The sequence below is a fragment of the Colletotrichum orchidophilum genome (genome assembly GCF_001831195.1).
Source record: "Colletotrichum orchidophilum strain IMI 309357 chromosome Unknown Scaffold_58.1, whole genome shotgun sequence".
NCBI classification, from domain to species: Eukaryota; Fungi; Ascomycota; class Sordariomycetes; order Glomerellales; family Glomerellaceae; genus Colletotrichum; species Colletotrichum orchidophilum.
Genome location: NW_019173014.1, coordinates 221842 through 239731, shown reverse-complemented (window position 1 = coordinate 239731; position 17890 = coordinate 221842). Strand labels below are relative to the sequence as shown.

The 17890-nt window shown below is 25.0% G+C and overlaps 1 protein-coding gene across 1 annotated transcript; it reads right to left on the bottom strand.

The window, feature by feature from the left end:
• Window positions 1–179: 179 nt before the first annotated feature.
• CORC01_07316 (phosphatidylserine decarboxylase) lies at window positions 180–1762 on the bottom strand (the record flags this gene model as incomplete). Its single annotated transcript, XM_022618953.1, has 2 exons — window positions 180–1263; window positions 1317–1762. 2 exons carry the CDS (start codon window positions 1760–1762, stop codon window positions 180–182), a joined length of 1530 nt encoding a protein of 509 aa, XP_022474565.1.
• Window positions 1763–17890: the final 16128 nt, after the last annotated feature.

Below are 17890 nucleotides of genomic sequence, written 5' to 3'. Positions count from 1 at the left end.
GACCACGTTTGTGACTTTTGGTGAGCTCTGCTGATACTACATCACGCTGCAATGTGAGACTAAGGAATGAAGACAGATAAAATCACGGTATTTTGGTATAACATCGCGACGCTTGTGGTCGACTGATTATATGTGTACAATGGACATCCGTCCTACTGAGACAAGACGATTTCTTTTCGCTACTCTTCAATAAATCCCAACGCCTGTCCCATCTTAACTGTCTGGCCCTTGTCAACAGCCCATCTCCAGCCGGATTTGTCATCCGGCGTCTTACCCTCGGTTGGCGCCTCAAACACCAATACGATGGTGCTACCGAGCTGGAAACCACCCATTTCCTCGCCTCTTCGCAGCGCATGGCCGCCAAGCACAGGACTGGCCGAGGCATATGTAGCCTCTGCGAACCCCGTGTAGGGCTCGCCGCGGGCTGCAGCCTCCTCGGCAGCACGGTCGGCCGCTGTGTCTGTGGTTAAGCTGTTTGTGCGCAGCTCTCGATCAAAGTTGATCTTGATAGATCCCACGTTGGTAGCACCAACGGGGACGTAGCTGAAGAATCCGTAGCGCCAGCGGCCGAGAAGAACAACACGCTCGTTGAGGGTGAAGAGACCGGGCAGCGTGCGCTGGAGATAGGGAGACACGCTGTAAAGCTCGCCGGCAAAGTGACGGCGGCGTTCGACGACCCAGTTTGCGGGCGAGTGGAAGCGGTGGTAGTCGCCGGGGGCAAGGTAGATGACGGCATAGTACAGAGAAGTCTTGTTGTCAGGAGAGATCAGGTCGTACCAGGGTTTCTCGCCGAGGGCGAGGTCGGCACGAACTTCGGAGACTGCGGACGGCGAAGGGGTTTCGGCGGCCTCGTCCTTGAGAGAACCCTTGCGCTGCGTCATGGCGGCGCCGGAAAGGAGGCTGGGCACGGTGTACGAGATGCCATTGACGCGTGCGAATTCCTCGTCCGTCTTGACGATGTCCTCGTTGGGGGAAATGTTCGCCCTCTCGGCCTCGGCTTCCTGCGGCGTAGACCAGCCGCTTGCGATGCTTGATGTCGGGGTGTTCTTGCCAAGGAGGGCGTCGATGCTGTACGTCATGCCTTTGACCTGCTCAATATCTCCGCCTTCAATCTGGCCGTATTGCAAGACGCGGCCATCGGACGGGGAGAGCAGGGCGTTGGAGTCCGGGTGGAGGGGACGGGAACCAGGCTTGAGCTGGCGGTAGAAGAAGGAGGCAAGATTCGGGTATGTGTGCAGGTCGGGTTCGGCAACTTCGTTCAAGCTGTCGAGGTTAGCATTTTCCGACACCAAGATTCCGCCGACCTTCAAACTCACTTGACGCCAAAGACCCATGAGTAGAGCTTGAATCCGGGAACACGCAGGTAGTAGGGAATGGTCAATTCGTTGAAGCGACCCCAGAGCCTTGAGATGGCCTTCAAGGGCAGCGTTGACATGACCTGGACCTGCCAAGGTCCGTCGGGCCTGATCTTTGCGCGTTTCTTGGGCGGCGAGCCATCCTGGACCTCGTCCCTCTCTTGCTTCTCGCGCTCACGGGTCGAGACCTTGTAGAACTGGACCAGGCCCAAGAAGCCGACGCCGAGGCCGACGGGGATCTGGTACCACTGCACCTTGCTGTTATTAAGGGCGGTCCGCAGGCGGGAGGAGAATCGCGGCCGTTGCTGCTGCTGCTGGGAGAAGAATCGGGTCGAGGTGCAGGGGCCGTGGAGTGAGAAGAGGTTGGTGGCCCGTAGCTGGCTCTGGCGCGCGTACAGCGTAGCCATGATGCTTTGGAACCTCAATCGGAAGAGCGGGATTCGGACCACGGGTCTTTTCTGGGGTTGCGGTAACAGCAATGGCCAGACGGAATAAATAGGATGAGCAGGCCTCTTGCGATAAGATCTTGCAGCTCGGCAGCGGCAGCTTTGGGATGACGCAGCACGAACCATCTGAGCGCGCTAGTCTTGTTTGGGCAATTAGCAGCAACACCGTTTTGGACCAACTTGATGAAAAGCTTGATCGAGCTATGTACAGTTCATGGACGTGAGTCTTCGGGTTACTGTCTTGGACAGAGAGAAAGAGGTATTTCAAACGGTTTCTAAATCTACTGGTTTACCTTAAACGTTCTTACCCGATAAGAGGGGTTTATTGCGCATTATGTTATTGACCAACAGATTTACACGATTCTGGGCGCACCAAACTGCTGGAGGAGTAGAAACGTCGTCTCACGTTAAAGAGGGAGCTGGCACTCTTGAAAACCTAATGCAGTAGACATTTTATGAGGGCTGCATTCATGATGGACCTATCAGCCATCATCCTCGAGAGGGCCTCGAGTCATTCATATCTAAAAGGTCTCGATCGTTTCCTTATGCTCCAGAGACTCAGCTTCTACCTTCTCACACATTTATTTTGAACGTCAGCGAGATAAAAGACAGCTGTTACGAGTCTGCCCATTTCTCCCACATGACGTGTCACACACCACACCTACTGGCTGCTTTTGCAGAGACCGAACAGCTTAACTTACGTTCTGCAGCTTCAAGGCATTTTCTAGTCGAAGGAGTACACTTTCCTCTTGCGACTGATCGGGGGAATATCTTTTTCTGCTGTATATTTTTTTTTTTTTTTTGGAAAGAGTCCGCAGACCGTGTTTTCGACACCACAAGGCTTTCCGAAAGCCTTGCCAAATTGGCGTTTGGTCTGACTGATGCGCTACTTACGAGGTTGTTCGGTCATGTACATTTTTTTGCAACGATGTTTTAGCCTTTGGAACGACCTTGTTTCCATCATCAGGGTTAGGCCACAATAGCTTATACGAAAGCTCAATAGTAATGATTTATCAAAATTTGGAAAACCAGCCTCGGGAAAGGGTACCTGTACTAACAGGATTTTACCTTCCCTTAGGGCCTGATCGGCTCGATTTCAAAAAGCATTTGGAAAAGGGATTTAGGGCCCGACAGGGGTAAATAATAAGTGTTTTTTAAATTATTAAAGCTCGCCATACCTAATCCGGTATTAAAATCGTTTATATAATTAAAACTAGAATTATATTAATTTATAAACCCTATTTAAAAGTATTAAATTAATAAAGATACTAAAAGGTCGTTTAATTACTTTAAAAAGGTAGTAATTAATATTTTTTAAGTTTAGATATTTTAAAAACTAAATCCTATTTTAAAATAGGATATAATTAAAATTTAAGCTAAGGATTTATTATATATACTTAGCGTAACCGGCTAATAATATAGCCGCTTTTATTACCGATTAATAATAAATTATTATAAAGTCAATATAGTGTTACGGCCAGCTAGTCGTAATAAGGTTTATATTAATAAAAGTCGAGGCTACGATACTCGTAAATAATAATCGTTATAAAAATAGTTTTAATAAAACTATTATTTATAAGTCGTAAAGTAAGTAAAGCTTCGGTAATTAATTATAATTTTATTAAGTAAATTCTTAGTAAAAATAATTAAAAATAATTATTAAATTTAATATAAAAATTAATTATTAAAAAAGCTATAGAAGTTTATCCTCAAGCCTAGCTCAGGCTATTTTATATATAAATCCTAGTCGTGAACGTATTTTTTATAATATTTTATTTATTATTATTTAACTATTTACTAAGCGGTCGTCCGTCTTATATTTTTATAATTACTTATTTTATTTATTTATAGGCGTCCGTTTTTTATTTTATTATACGATTATAGTTATATAACTTATTTATAGTTTTTTTGTTTTGAAAAAGGCCGTTTAAGTTTTTATTATTATATATATAGTATAATAACCGCTATAAGTCCTATAGGGTAAGGCCTTAATTTAATAATATATATTAAATTATAATATTAACTCCTTTTTTTAAAAGTTTAATCCTTAGGCTTATAAATAAGTTATTTATTTTTAAATTAAGAAATCGTTAAGTATTTTCGTTAAAATATATTAACGCTATATTAAATCGAATTAAAAAATTAAAATTATAAATAACTACGTCTCGTCGCTATTTATTATATATTATTCGTTTTTCTAATAAAAATATAAAAATAATACCGTATTTAAATTATCGTTCTTAGGGTATTTATTATTTAGTTCTTTTTAATTCCGATATTTATAGAATACATTATTATTTAAGTATTTTATATAATACTTTTATTAATATTATTTATATTTATAAATTTTTTAAAAGCTATTTCTTATAGGTCCCGATGAATAAATATAATAAATCGTTTAATAATAAAGTCCGATCGTTTTAATTATAAAAAATAAATAAAAAAGTTACGGTTTTAAAAAAAAGTTATAAAATTATAAAAAAAAGCTAAAGCTTATTAAAAGGCTTAAACTAAATTAAATAAATCGTTATTTAAATTAAAACGCTTTTGTTTTTAAAAACGAATAGTATTTAAAAAAAGTCGTATCGTATTAAAAGAATTTCTTAAGGATATTAAAAGTGTTTTTTTAGTAGTTTGGGAGGCGTAAGTTAATAATATTTTTAGTATTATTAATTAAGACGCCGTAATAACTAAGAGTTCTAGGTTTAAATTTAATTTTAATACTCCTCGAGAAGCTATTAAAAGTTCTAAAAGTTCGTAATAAATTTTTATATATTATCTTTATATTTATAATTTTTTTATTTAATAAAGTACTTTTTACGTCCTTTTTTAATTCGGTAATCGATAATTTATTTAATTTTATATTTTAGTTTATTAAATTCGACGATAATACGATCTTTAGTATATAAACTTTTAAATACCGGCTTTAAGAATAAGATATAAAAAACCGAGTAGCATCGTATCGTATTTAAGAGTTTTAATTTAAAATTAATTAATAAAACTTTTTTAATAATTTCGAAAGGTCTAAGTTTTTTATAATTTAATTTATCGCTTAGTCGTTTTATTTTAATATTATAGTGAAAAAGATATACGTTATTTCTCTTTTTTAAAATTAATTTATTAATCCTTAATTTATCGACGTATTTTTTTATATACTGCCGTATAAACTTAAGGTTTAAAAAGGCTTTTTTTTAAATCTTTTTAAATTTATTTACGTTTACTACGGTTTTTATAGCCTATAGTCCTTCGCGTACTTTTTTATATATAATTAATTAAAATCCGTAATTAAAATAAAAAAAGGATTTTTTTATACTTTCGTTAACTACGCTATTATATATAAACTAAGCTATTAGTAATAGTATTATTTAATTATTTTAATTATAATTTATATAGTAGCGGAGGTATATCTCGAGAATTTAATTAATTTTTTCTATTTATCTATTAATTTATAAATAAAAAAAGGTTAATAGTTTATAGTCTATACTAAGCTACGAAATTAAAAATTTTTAAAATTTAATAATAAATAGTTTATTTTTATTAAAAACTATTTTTTTAAATAAACTATAATTAATAATGATTATTTTGAGGAAGGTATATGCTAGTTCCTTAGTATTACTTATTTTTTTATATAATATAAAATAGGTAAATTTAGTAAGTCGGTCGACGATAATTAAGATGCTATTATATTATATATTTGTTAATAGTTCCTTAGACTTTAGTAATTTAACGATGAAGTTTTAAGAGATTAAATACTATACTTTTAGGGGTATTAATAGTGGTTATAGCTTTTTATAAAGCTTATAAGGGCTGTTTTTACTTTTTTTATAAATATCGTAGTTTTTAATAGCCTTAGCGACTTTTATTCTTATAACGGTTTTATTATAATATTAACGAATTCGTTTTTATATTTTTATAACATTTTAATAACTGTATACTTAAGTATTATAAATTTTTATAATAAGTTTAGGAGTTATTTTTCTAAACGGGCTAATATTAACTTTTTTAATTATTATAAAAAGTTTTATAATAAGTATAAAATTACCGTTATCGTCGTATTTAAAGATTATTTACGTTTTTTTAAAGACCGTAACTTTATAATTAAGTCGTTTATTAAAAACGTCTATTTTATTATTTTCTAAACTTTTCTAATAAATAATTCGGAAATTAAATTTTAATAAAAATTCGCTTTATTTAATTTATCGTTTATTTAGATTTTTATTTATTATAAAGTTCGTAAAATTTTTATAGTTTATATAAATAGTAATTTTGTGTTTAGTTTTTAAAAGCTATAGTCTTTATTCTTTAAAGGCTTTAATTATAATTATTAATTCTTTATCATAAATTTATTAATTTAATTCTATTTTATAAAATATTTTAAAATAAAATATATAAAGATAAAATACTTTTTATTAGTCTTGTTATTTCAAAATAGCTCTTATAACGAAGTCCGAAACGTCGGTCTCGACTTTAAACGGTTTCTCTAAGTTTAAAATTATAATTATTAATTCCGAAGTAATTAAATTCTTAACTTTATTAAAGGCTTTTTTATATTTTTTATCCTAAATAAAGGTTATATTTTTTTTATTAAATTATTAAAAAGTTTAATAATATTAGCGTAGTTTTTAAAGAATCGTCGATAAAAGTTAATAAATTTTAAAAATAACTATACGTCTTTAATACTAATAAATATAAGCTAGTCCTTAATTATTATTATTTTAAATATTTATATATAAATTTATTTTAATATAATTATATAATTAAAGAAATCTACTTTTTATATATAAAATTTATATTTATTAAGCTTAGCGAAAAGCTTTACGTTTTAAAGTTTTTAAAATACTATATAAATATATTTTTTATATATCTCGAAGTTAAGGGAAAAGATAAAAATATCGTTAAAATAAACGATTATAAAAATATTAACGTACTCCTTAAGTATATAATTAATTATTATTTAAAATATAGCGGGTACGTTAATAAGTTTAAAAAGTATAACTAAGTATTTATAAAGTCCTTTATAAGTTTAAAATATTATTTTTTATTCGTTTTTTTTTTAATTTTAATCTAATTAAATATTTTTTTAAAATTTATTATAGTAAATTATTAAGCTTTATATAATATTTCCTTAAGTTCTGCGATAAAAAATAATAAATAATAATTTTTTTTAATGATTTCGTTAAGTCCTTTATAATCGATTATAAGTCTAAGCTTTTTTTTACCTTTCTTAAGTATAAAAAAAATTAATACTCCTATTAAAAAGGATAATAATTTAATATAACCTTTTTTAAATCTATTGTCGATATATTTATTAAGTTCGTCGCGTTTAAGTTAATTTATAAAATATAATAAATAAAATTTAAGTTATAATTTTTTTTAATTCGATCTTTATATCTTAGTTACTATGTTTTAATAATCCTATTTTTTTTTTTAGGGCGAATAGTTTTATATAAATTTAATATTTTTTAAATATAATTTAAAATAAGTCCGATCTTTAATCGTCCGTACTAAGTACGAATATTTTAATAGGTTCTGTTATTTTAATAAAGGCGATATATTTAATTTATTTTTATTTATTAAATATTACGTAAGACTTATTTAAACCCTTTTTTTTAAGTCGTTTAGTGATTAAATTTATTTAATAAAATTAGCTAGTTTTTTAATCTATTTATAAATTATACTTTCGTAATTACGAAATTTTTAAAATGACGTCGGTATTTCCGATTTCTATAATATTATATTTTAATTATTTTAGTTAATTATTAATATATATCGTAAAATATATAATCTTTTAATTAATATATTTATCGTTATAATTAATTTATTTTCTTTTTACCGTTCGTAAGGTATATAAGTTTGTTTTCCGTATTTATAATAGTTTATATTTATTTACCGTTCTTAGTAAGATAAAGATTTTTTAAACGCCGCTATCGATAATAACGCTTATATTATATCCGTTTATTTAAAATTTAAGTCGTAAATATTCCTTATTAAAGAGTATTATAAAACACAAGAACTTATTTATTTTAATTACTTTTCGTTATTCTTTTATAATTAACGTATTTAATTTTTTAATATTTTAAGAGCTAATGCCCGTTTTTTTTTATAAGCCGTTTATAATTAATTATTAAATCAGGACGCTTTTATCCTTTAATAAGTAAATATAATACGTTAATAAAATCGTAAATATCGTTTATTTTTTTATTAATAGGTTCTCTCTCTTTAAAAAATAATTTATAATTTTTAAATATTTTAATATTAGATTATATATTTAGAATATATCGGTTATGTAAATAGTTTTTTAAGTCTTTAGTAAACTAATTTAGTTCTCTTTAAAAGCTTATAGATTCTTATTATTTTAATTACCTATCTAAATCGGCTTCCTTTTTAATAGTAAAATCGTTAATATCGAGTAGTATTTTATAATTAATTTCCGATTAAATACGTCGTCGAGCGATGTCGCGAGGTTCGTCCGAGTTATAAAGCGATTATTAGCTTATTAGTTATTTATAATCCGATATATTAATATTATCTAAAAAGGGGTCGTAGTTTAGTCCCTTAGTATTAAATTTTATAAATATATCGTTAGTAGTTTTTTTACTTAAATTATTTAGCTTAATATTTTTTTTAAACATAAAAAAGTTTTATTTTAAACAGAATATATTATCTTTTATTATTATTTTAAATTATTTATATAATCGCTATTATAAGATAGTAAAGACTATCTTTATAATTAAATATTAAGGAATATAAGCGTTTACCGTATAGTAAGCCTTGCTTAATTCCTTAATACGTTAATAATAACGTTCTTTTAACGTCTAAGGTCCGTATATTAAATATATAGTATCCATTTCTTTATTAATTTTATATTTTAATTAGAAAAGGTCTTTTTTTATTTTAGCTTTTAGTTGTTTTTAAAATCGTTACTAGAGTAGGGCAAGTATTATTTTTATATTTAGTCGCTTTTTTTTTAATAATCAGCTAACTTTATAATAACTAGTTAAAATACGGATATAATCTTCGTTATAATCTTTTATTATTAAAAAGTAATATTTATAATATTAAATTATTTTATTAAGTATTCGTCGTATTATATAAATAAATTTACTTAAAATCCGTACTTTACGAATTAAGATCTTATTTTTTAGTTATAGTAGGTCGTCTTTAGTTTTAGTTATTATCTTTCTTTCTAATTTACTTCTTATTATCGTAAGGGTTTACGCTCGTTTAGGAAAGTCGATAGGTTATACCTTAACTACTTCGTATATTTTTAATAATATTTAAATATATTCTTTATTATATTCTTCGATAGTTTTAAAGTGTTCTTATTTATTCGTTATAATAAAGGTTTTATTAGAAGGTTTTTTAAGGTACTATCCTAATTATTCTTTACTATCTCGATAGGTAAGGTAGTTATCGTTATAATATACGGTCTAGGAGAGTAACTTATAGGGTACCTTTTTAGAGGTAATATTAATCTATTTTTTAAGGATAAATCGTTATTAAATTCGTTTAAACTATTTATAATCTCTAGCTATATATCTTAACTTATTATAGTTATAATATTTAAATTTTTTTTTTTAATAGGATTAGTTTCGTTTCGCTATGCTAAGGTTTATAAATCCGCTATGTTATTTATAAGTAATAATTTATTAAAGGTTATTATTCCCGTTATAACGGTGTCTTTAGTTAAAATTATATTAAAGTTACTATTAGTATTTACGTCCTAAGTTAAGTTCTTATCGTTATTTTTTCTTTTCTTTTTTTTTTTTATAAAAACGGTTATTAATTTTAATTATAAGTTTAATATATTAAAAGAAATCGTTTAGTTCGTTAATCTTAATAAGTTCGTCCTTAACCTTATCTTTTAATCTTTAATAAAATATAAAAATCTTAATATCGTTAGTAAAATTAAATTAAATATTAAAGCGTTTAAACTCGGCTAAGTAGTCCTTTATTAATTTAATTTACTAGAGTTATAATATATCGCGCTCGGCTTATCGTTTTTTATTTAAATTTTAAAAAAGCGATTTAAAAGCTTTTTCGAACCTATCAAAATTATAATAAATATCTTACACTTCGGATAAATATTCGTTAAAAGTTTTTTTATTAAAATATTCCTTTTAAAAAAGCTTAAACTATTTAAAAACTCGTTTTTTAAAAAAGCTAACGACGTATATAACCTTCTCGATTTCATTACTAAAATCTTTTTAATAAAAGTTTTAAAAATTTTTAATTTAAATTAAAAATCCTTTTAAAATTCTAAGGGTCCCGTCGAAAATAATAAGTATATTAAATTTAAGTTTTTATTATTTTTTATTAAAAAGGGTAATAACGATATTAATAGTACTTTAAAACGTATTTACTTAGTTAGCGAGGTTTAAGACCTTTTAGCGTTCGTTTTTAAATTTTTTAAATATAATATTAAATATTTTTTATATCTTAGTAATATCACGGTCGTTTTTAATTTAAACTTTTATTAATTAGGTAATAATAATATTAAAAAAGTCCGTTAGTTTTTTATTATATTAAATATTTTAATTAATAACGCGGCGTATTGTTACGATCGGCTAGTCGTAGTGAGGTTTGTATTAATAGAAGTCGGGGCTGCGATACTCGTAAACAGTAGTCGTCATTAGAATAGTTTTAAAGAAGCTATTATTTATAAGTTGTTAAATAAAAAGGCTTCGGTAATTAGTTATAGTCTTATTAATAAGGTTTTTAATAAAAATAGTTAAAAGCGATCGTTAGATTTAATATAAAAAGTTAATTATTAAAGAAGTTATAAAAGTCTATTTTCGAGCTTAGCTCGGGCTATTTTATATATAAGTCTTAATTATAAATATATTTTTTATAATATTTTATTTATTATTATTCGACGGTTTATTAAACGGTCGTCTGTTTTATATTTTTATAATTATCCGTTTTATTTATTTACGGGCGTTTATTTTTTATTTTATTATATAATCGTGGTTATATAATTTATTTATAGTTTTTTTATTTTAAAGGGAGCCGTTTATATTTTTATTATTATATATATAATATAGTAGCCGCCGTAGGTCTTATAAAATAAGGCTTTAAATTAGTAATATATATTAAGTTATAATATTAGCTCCTCTTTTTAAAAGTCTAATCCTTAAGCTTATAAATAAGTTATTTTTTTTTAAATTAAGGAATTATTAAATATTTTCGTCGAAATATGTTAACATTATATTAAATCGAATTAAAAAATTAAAATCGTAAATAGCTACGTCTCGTCGCTATTTATTATATATTATTTATTTTTTTAATAAAAATATAAAAATAATACCGTATTTAAATTATCGTTTTTAAAGTATTTATTATTTAGTCTTTTTTAATTTCGATATTTATAAAATATGTTATTATCTAAATATTTCGTACGATATTTCTATTAATATTATCTATATTTATAAGTTTTTAAAGATTATTTTTTACGGGTCTTAATTAATAAGTATAATAAATCGTTTAATAATAAAATCCGATCGTTTTAATTATAAAAAATAAGCGGAGGAGTTATAATTTTAAAAAAAAGTTATAAAGTTATAAAAAAAAGCTAAGGCTTATTAAAAAGCTTAAGCTAAATTAAATAAGTCGTTATCTAAATTAAAACGCCTTCGTTTTTAAAAACGAATAGTATTTAAAAAGAGTCGTATCGTATTAAAAGAATTTCTTAAGGATATTAAGAGCGTTTTTTTAATAGCTCAGGAGGCGTAAGCTAATAATATTTTTAACGTTATCGATTAGGACGTCGTAATAACTAGGAGTTTTAAATTTAAGTTTAATTTTAATACTCTTTAAAAAGCTATTAAAAGTTTTAAAAGTTCGTAATAAGTTCCTATATATTATCTTCGTATTTATAATCTTTTTATTTAATAAGGTACTTTTTATATCTTTTTTTAATTCGGTAGTCGATAATTCGTTCGACCTCGTATTTTAATTTATTAAATTCGATAATAATACGATTTTTAATATATAAACCTTTAAATACCGGCTTTAAAAATAAGATATAAAAAACCGGGTAGTATCGTATCGTATTTAGGAGTTTTAATTTAAAATTAATTAATAAAACTTTTTTAATAATTTCGAAAAATCTAAGTTTTTTATAATCTAATTTATCGTTTAATTATTTTCTTTTAATATTACGGCAAAAAAGATATATATTATCTCCTTTTTTTAAAATTAGTTTATTAATCTTTAATTTATCGGCGTATTTTTTTATACGTTACTATATAAACTCGAGGTCTAGGGAGGCTTCCTTTTAAATCTTTTTAAGTTTATTTATGTCTATTATGGTTTTTATAGCTTATAGTCCTTTGCGTACTTTTTTATATATAGTTAATTAAAATCCATAATAAAAATAGAAAAGGGATTCTTTTATATTTTTACTAACTACGCTATTATATACAAATTAAGCTATTAATAATAGTATTATTTAATTATTTTAGTTATAATTTATATAGTAGCGGAGGTATATTTTAAGAATTTAGTTAATCTTTTCCGTTTATTTATCGGTTTATAAATAAAAAGAGGTCGATAGTTTATAATTTATACTAAGTTATAAAATTAAAAATCTTTAAAACTTAGCGGTAAATAGTTTATTTTTATTAGAAACTATTTCTTTAAGTAAACCGTAGTTAATAATAACTATTTTAAAGAAGGTATATATTAATTCTTTAGTATTACTTGCTTTTTTATATAGTATAAAATAGGCGAACTTAATAAGTCGGTCGACGATAATTAAAATATTATCGTATTATACGTTCGTTAATAGTTTTTTAGATTTTAATAATTTAACGATAAAGTCTTAAGAAATTAAGTGCTATACTTTTAGGGGTACTAGTAGTAATTATAGTTTTTTATAAGGTTTATAAAGGCTATTTTTATTTTTCTTATAGATATCGTAGTTTTTAATAGCCTTAACGATTTTTATTTTTATAGCGGTTTTATTATAATATTAACGAATCCGTTTTTATATTTTTATAATACCTTAATAGCCATATACTTAAATACTATAAACTTTTATAATAAGCTTAGGAGTTATTTTTCTAGATAGGCTAATATTAACTTTTTTAATTATTATAAAGAGTTTTATAATAAGTATAAAATTACTATTATCGTCGTATTTAAAGATTACTTATGTTTCCTTAGGGACCGTAACTTCGTAATTAGGCCGTTTATTAAAAGCGTCCGCTTTACCGTTTTTTAAACTTTTTCAATAAATAATTCAGAAATTAAATTTTAATAAAAATTCGTTTTATTTAATTTATTATTTATTTAAATTTTTATTTATTATAAAGTTCGTAAAGTTTTTATAGTCTATATAAATAATAATTTTATGTTTAGTTTTTAAGAGCTATGGTCTTTATTTTTTAAAGGCTTTAATTATAATTATTAATTCTTTATCGTAAATTTATTAATTTAATTTTATTTTATAAAACGTTTTAAAATAGAATGTATAAAGGTAAAATACTTTTTATTAATCTTATTATTTTAAGATAGCTTTTATAGTGAAGTCCGAGGCGTTGGTCTCGACTTCGAATAGTTTCTTTAAGTCCGGAATTATAATTACTAATTCCGAAGTAATTAAGTCCTTAACTTTATTAAAAGCTTTTTTATATTTTTTATCCTAAATAAAAGTTATATTTTTCCTTATTAAATTATTAAGAAGTTTAATAATATTAGTATAGTCTTTAAAGAATTGTTAATAAAAATTAATAAATTTTAAAAATAATTATACGTTTTTAACGCTAATAAGTATAGGCTAGTCCTTAACTACTATTATTTTAAATACTTATATATAGATTTATTTTAATATAATTATATAGCTAAGGAAATCTACTTTTTATATATAAAATTTATATTTATTAAGCTTAATAAAAAGCTTTATATTTTAAAGTTTTTAAAATATTATATAAACGTATTTTTTATATGTTTTAAAATTAAAAGAGAAGATAAGGATATTATTAAAATAAACGATTATGAAAATGTCGACGTACTCCTTAAGTACGTAATTAATTATTATTTAAAATATAGTGGGTACGTTAGTAAGTTCGAAAGGTATAACTAAGTATTCGTAAAGTCCTTTATGGGTTTAAAATACCGTTTTTTATTTATCTCCTTTTTTAATTTTAATTTAATTAAATACTCTTTTAAAATTTATTATAATGAATTATTAAGCTCTATATAATATTTCTTTAAGTTTTATAATAAAGGGTAATAAATAATAATTCTTTTTAATAATTTTATTAAGTCTTTTATAATCGATTATAGGTCTAAGCTTTTTCTTATTTTTCTTAAATACGAAAAAAATTAATGCTTTTATTAGAGAGGATAATAGTTTAATATGACCCTTTTTAAGTCTATTGTCGATATATTTATTAAGTTCGTTGTGTTCGAATTAATTTATAAGGTATAGTAAATAGAACTTAAGTTATATTCTTTTTTTTAATTTAATTTTTATATCTTAGCTATTGTATTTTAATAGTCCTATTTTTTCCTTTAGGGCGAATAGTTTTATATAAATCCGATACTTTTTAGGTATAATTTAAAATAGGTCCGATCCTCGATCGTCCGTACCGGGTACGAATATTTTAATAAGTTTTATTATTTTAATAAAGGCGATATATTTAGTTTGTTTTCGTTCGTTAGGTATTACGTAAGACTTATTTAAACCCTTTTTATTAAGTCGTTTAGTAATTAAGTCTATTTAATAAAGTTAGCCGGTTTTTTAATTTATCTATAAATTATATTTTCGTAACTATAAGATTCTTAAAATAACGTCGGTATTTCCGATCTTTATAATATCATATTTTAATTATTTTAATTGATTATTAATATATATCGTAAAGTATATAGTCTCTTAGTTAATATATCCGTTATTATAATTAACTTATTCTTTTTTTACCGTTCGTAAGGTATATAGGTTCGTTTTTTATATTTATAATAATTTATATTTATTTACTATTTTTAATAAGATAAAGATTTTTTAAACGCCGTTATTAATAATAACGTTTATATCGTATCTATTTATTTAGAGTTTAAATTATAAATATTCTTTATTAAAGAGTATTATAAAATATAAAAATTTATTTATTTTAGCCGCTTTTTGTTGTTTTTTTACGATTAGTATATTTAGTTTTTTAATATTTTAAGGGCTAATACCCGTCCTTTTTTTATAAGCCGTTCGTAATTAATTATTAAATTAAAACGCTTTTATTTTTTAATAAGTAAATATAATACGTTAATAATATCGTAAATATTATTTATTTCTTTATTAATAAGTTCTCTCTCCCTAAAAAATAATTTATAATTTTTAAATATTTTAATATTAAATTATATATCCAAAATATATCGGTTATATAAGTAATTTTTTAAATCCTTAGTGAGCTAATTTAGTTCTTTTTAAAAGCTTATAAATTCTTATTATTTTAACTACCTATTTAAATCGGCTTCCTCTTTAATAATAAAATCGTTAATATCGGGTAATATTTTATAATCGATTTTTAATTAAATACGTTATTAAGCAACGTCGCGAGGTTCGTTCGAATTATAAAGTGATTATTAACTTATTAGCTATTTATAATTTAATATATTAATATTATTTAAAAAGGGGTCGTAATCTAATCCCTCAGTATTAAATTCCGTAAATATATCGTTAATAATTCTTTTATTTAAGTCGTCCGATTTAATATTTTTTTTAAACGTAAGGAAGTTTTATTTTAAATAAAATATATCGTCCTTTATTATTATTTTAAATTATTTATATATTTATTATTTTAAAATAATAAAAACTGTTTTTATAATTAGATATTAAGGAATATAAATATTTATTATATAATAGGCCTCGCTTAGTTTTTTAATATATTATTAATAACGTTCTTTTAATATTTAAGGTCCGTAAATTAAATTTATTTCTTTATTAATTTCGTTTTTTAGCTGGAGGAGGTCTTTTTTTGTCTTAGCTTTTAGCCGTTTTTAAAGTCATTATTAAAATAGGGCGAGTATTATTTTTATATTTAGTCGTTTTTTTTTTAATAATCGGCTGGCTTTATAATAATTAATTAAAATACGGATATAATTTTTATTATGATTTTCTATTATTAAAAAGCGTTGTTTATAATATTAAATTATTTTATTAAGTACTCGTCGTATTATATAAATAGATTTATTTAAAATCCGTATTTTATAAATTAAGATTTTCTTTTTTAATTAAAATAAGTTATTTTTATTTTTAACTATTATCCTTTTTTCTAGTTTATTTTTTATTATCGTAAGAGTTTACGCTCGTTTAAAAAAACTAATAGGTTATACCCTAACTACTTCGTATATTATTAAAAATATTTAAATATATTTTTTATTATAATCTTTAATAGTCTTAAGGTATTAAGCTACTTTTTACTTATTTATTATAATAAGGGTTTTATTAAAGGGCTTTTCAAAGTATTATCCTAATTATTCTTTATTATTTCGATAAGTAAAGTAGTTATTGTCGTAGTATATAGTTTATAAAAGCGATTTATAAAGTATTTTTTTAGAAATAATGTTAATTTATTTTTTGGGGATAAGTCGTTATTAAATTCGTTTAGGCTATTTATAGTCTTTAGCTATATATTTTAGTTTATTGTAATTATAATATTTAAATTCTTTTTTTTAATAAGATTAGTCTCGTTTCGTTATATTAAAATCTATAGGTCCGCTATATTATTTATAAGTAATAGTTTATTAAAGATTATTATTCTTATTATAACGGTTTTTTTAGTTAAAATTGCGTTAAGGTTATTATTAATATTTATGTTTTAAGTTAGGTTTTTATTGTTATTTTATTTTTTTTTTTTTTTATAAAAGCGGTTGTCGATTTTAATTACGAGTTTAGTATATTAAAAGAAATCGTTTAGTTTATCGATTTTAATAAGTTCGTTTTTAACCTTATTTTTTAATTTTTAATAGAATATAAAAATCTTAGTGTCGTTAGTAAGATTAAGTTAAGTATTAAAGCGTCTAAACTTGGCTAAATAGTCTTTTATTAATTTAATCTATCGGAATTATAATATATCGCGCTCGGTTTATCGTTTCTTATTTAAATTTTAAAAAAGCGATTTAAAAACTTTTTTAAACCCGTCGAAGTTATAGTAAATATCTCGTATTTCGATAAAATATTTATTAAAAGTTTCTTTTTTAAAGTATTTTTTTTTAAAAAGGTTCGAATTATTTAAAAGCTCGTTTTTTAAAAAAATTAACGGCGTATACGACCTTTTTAATTTCGTTATTAAAATCTTTTTAATAAAAATTTTAAAAATTCTTAATTTAAATTAAGAATCCTTTTAAAGTTCTGAAGGTCCTATTAAAAATAATAGGTATATTAAGTTTAAGTTTTTGTCGTCTTTTATTAAAAAGGGTAATAACGATATTAACGGTATTTTAAAATATATTTATTTAATTAGCGAAGTTTAAAGCCTTTTAGTATTTGTTTTTAAATTTTTTAAATATAATGTTAAATATTCTTTATATTTTAATAATATCGCGGTCGTTTTTAATTTAAATTTCTATTAATTAGGTAATAATAATATTAAAAAGGTCTATTAGTTTTTTATTATATTAAATATTTTAATCAACGACGCGGCGTATTTAGGCATATATTATTTTATTAAGGACCGCGTCTTTATTAAAGTTATATTTAACGTTAGGTATCTTTACGTCTCCTTCGGCTTAAGTTAGCTCAGCGTTTAAAGCCTAGGGCTTTTTATTTTTATTAAAAAAGGATTCGATAGATATTATTCGTATTATTTAATAAATTTTTATAAAGTCGATTTATTAAATAAAAGTAATTAAAATATTATAATCGGCTAATCGTAATGAGGTTTATGTTAATAAAAATCGGGGCTACGATATTCGTAAATAATAGTCGTTATTAAAATAGTTTTAAAGAAGCTATTATTTATAAATTGTTAAGTAGAAAGGCTTCGGTAATTAATCGTAGTTTTATTAATAAGGTTTTTAATAAAGATAGTTAAAAGCGATCGTTAGATTTAATATAAAAAGTTAATTATTAAAAAAGCTATAGAAATCTATTTT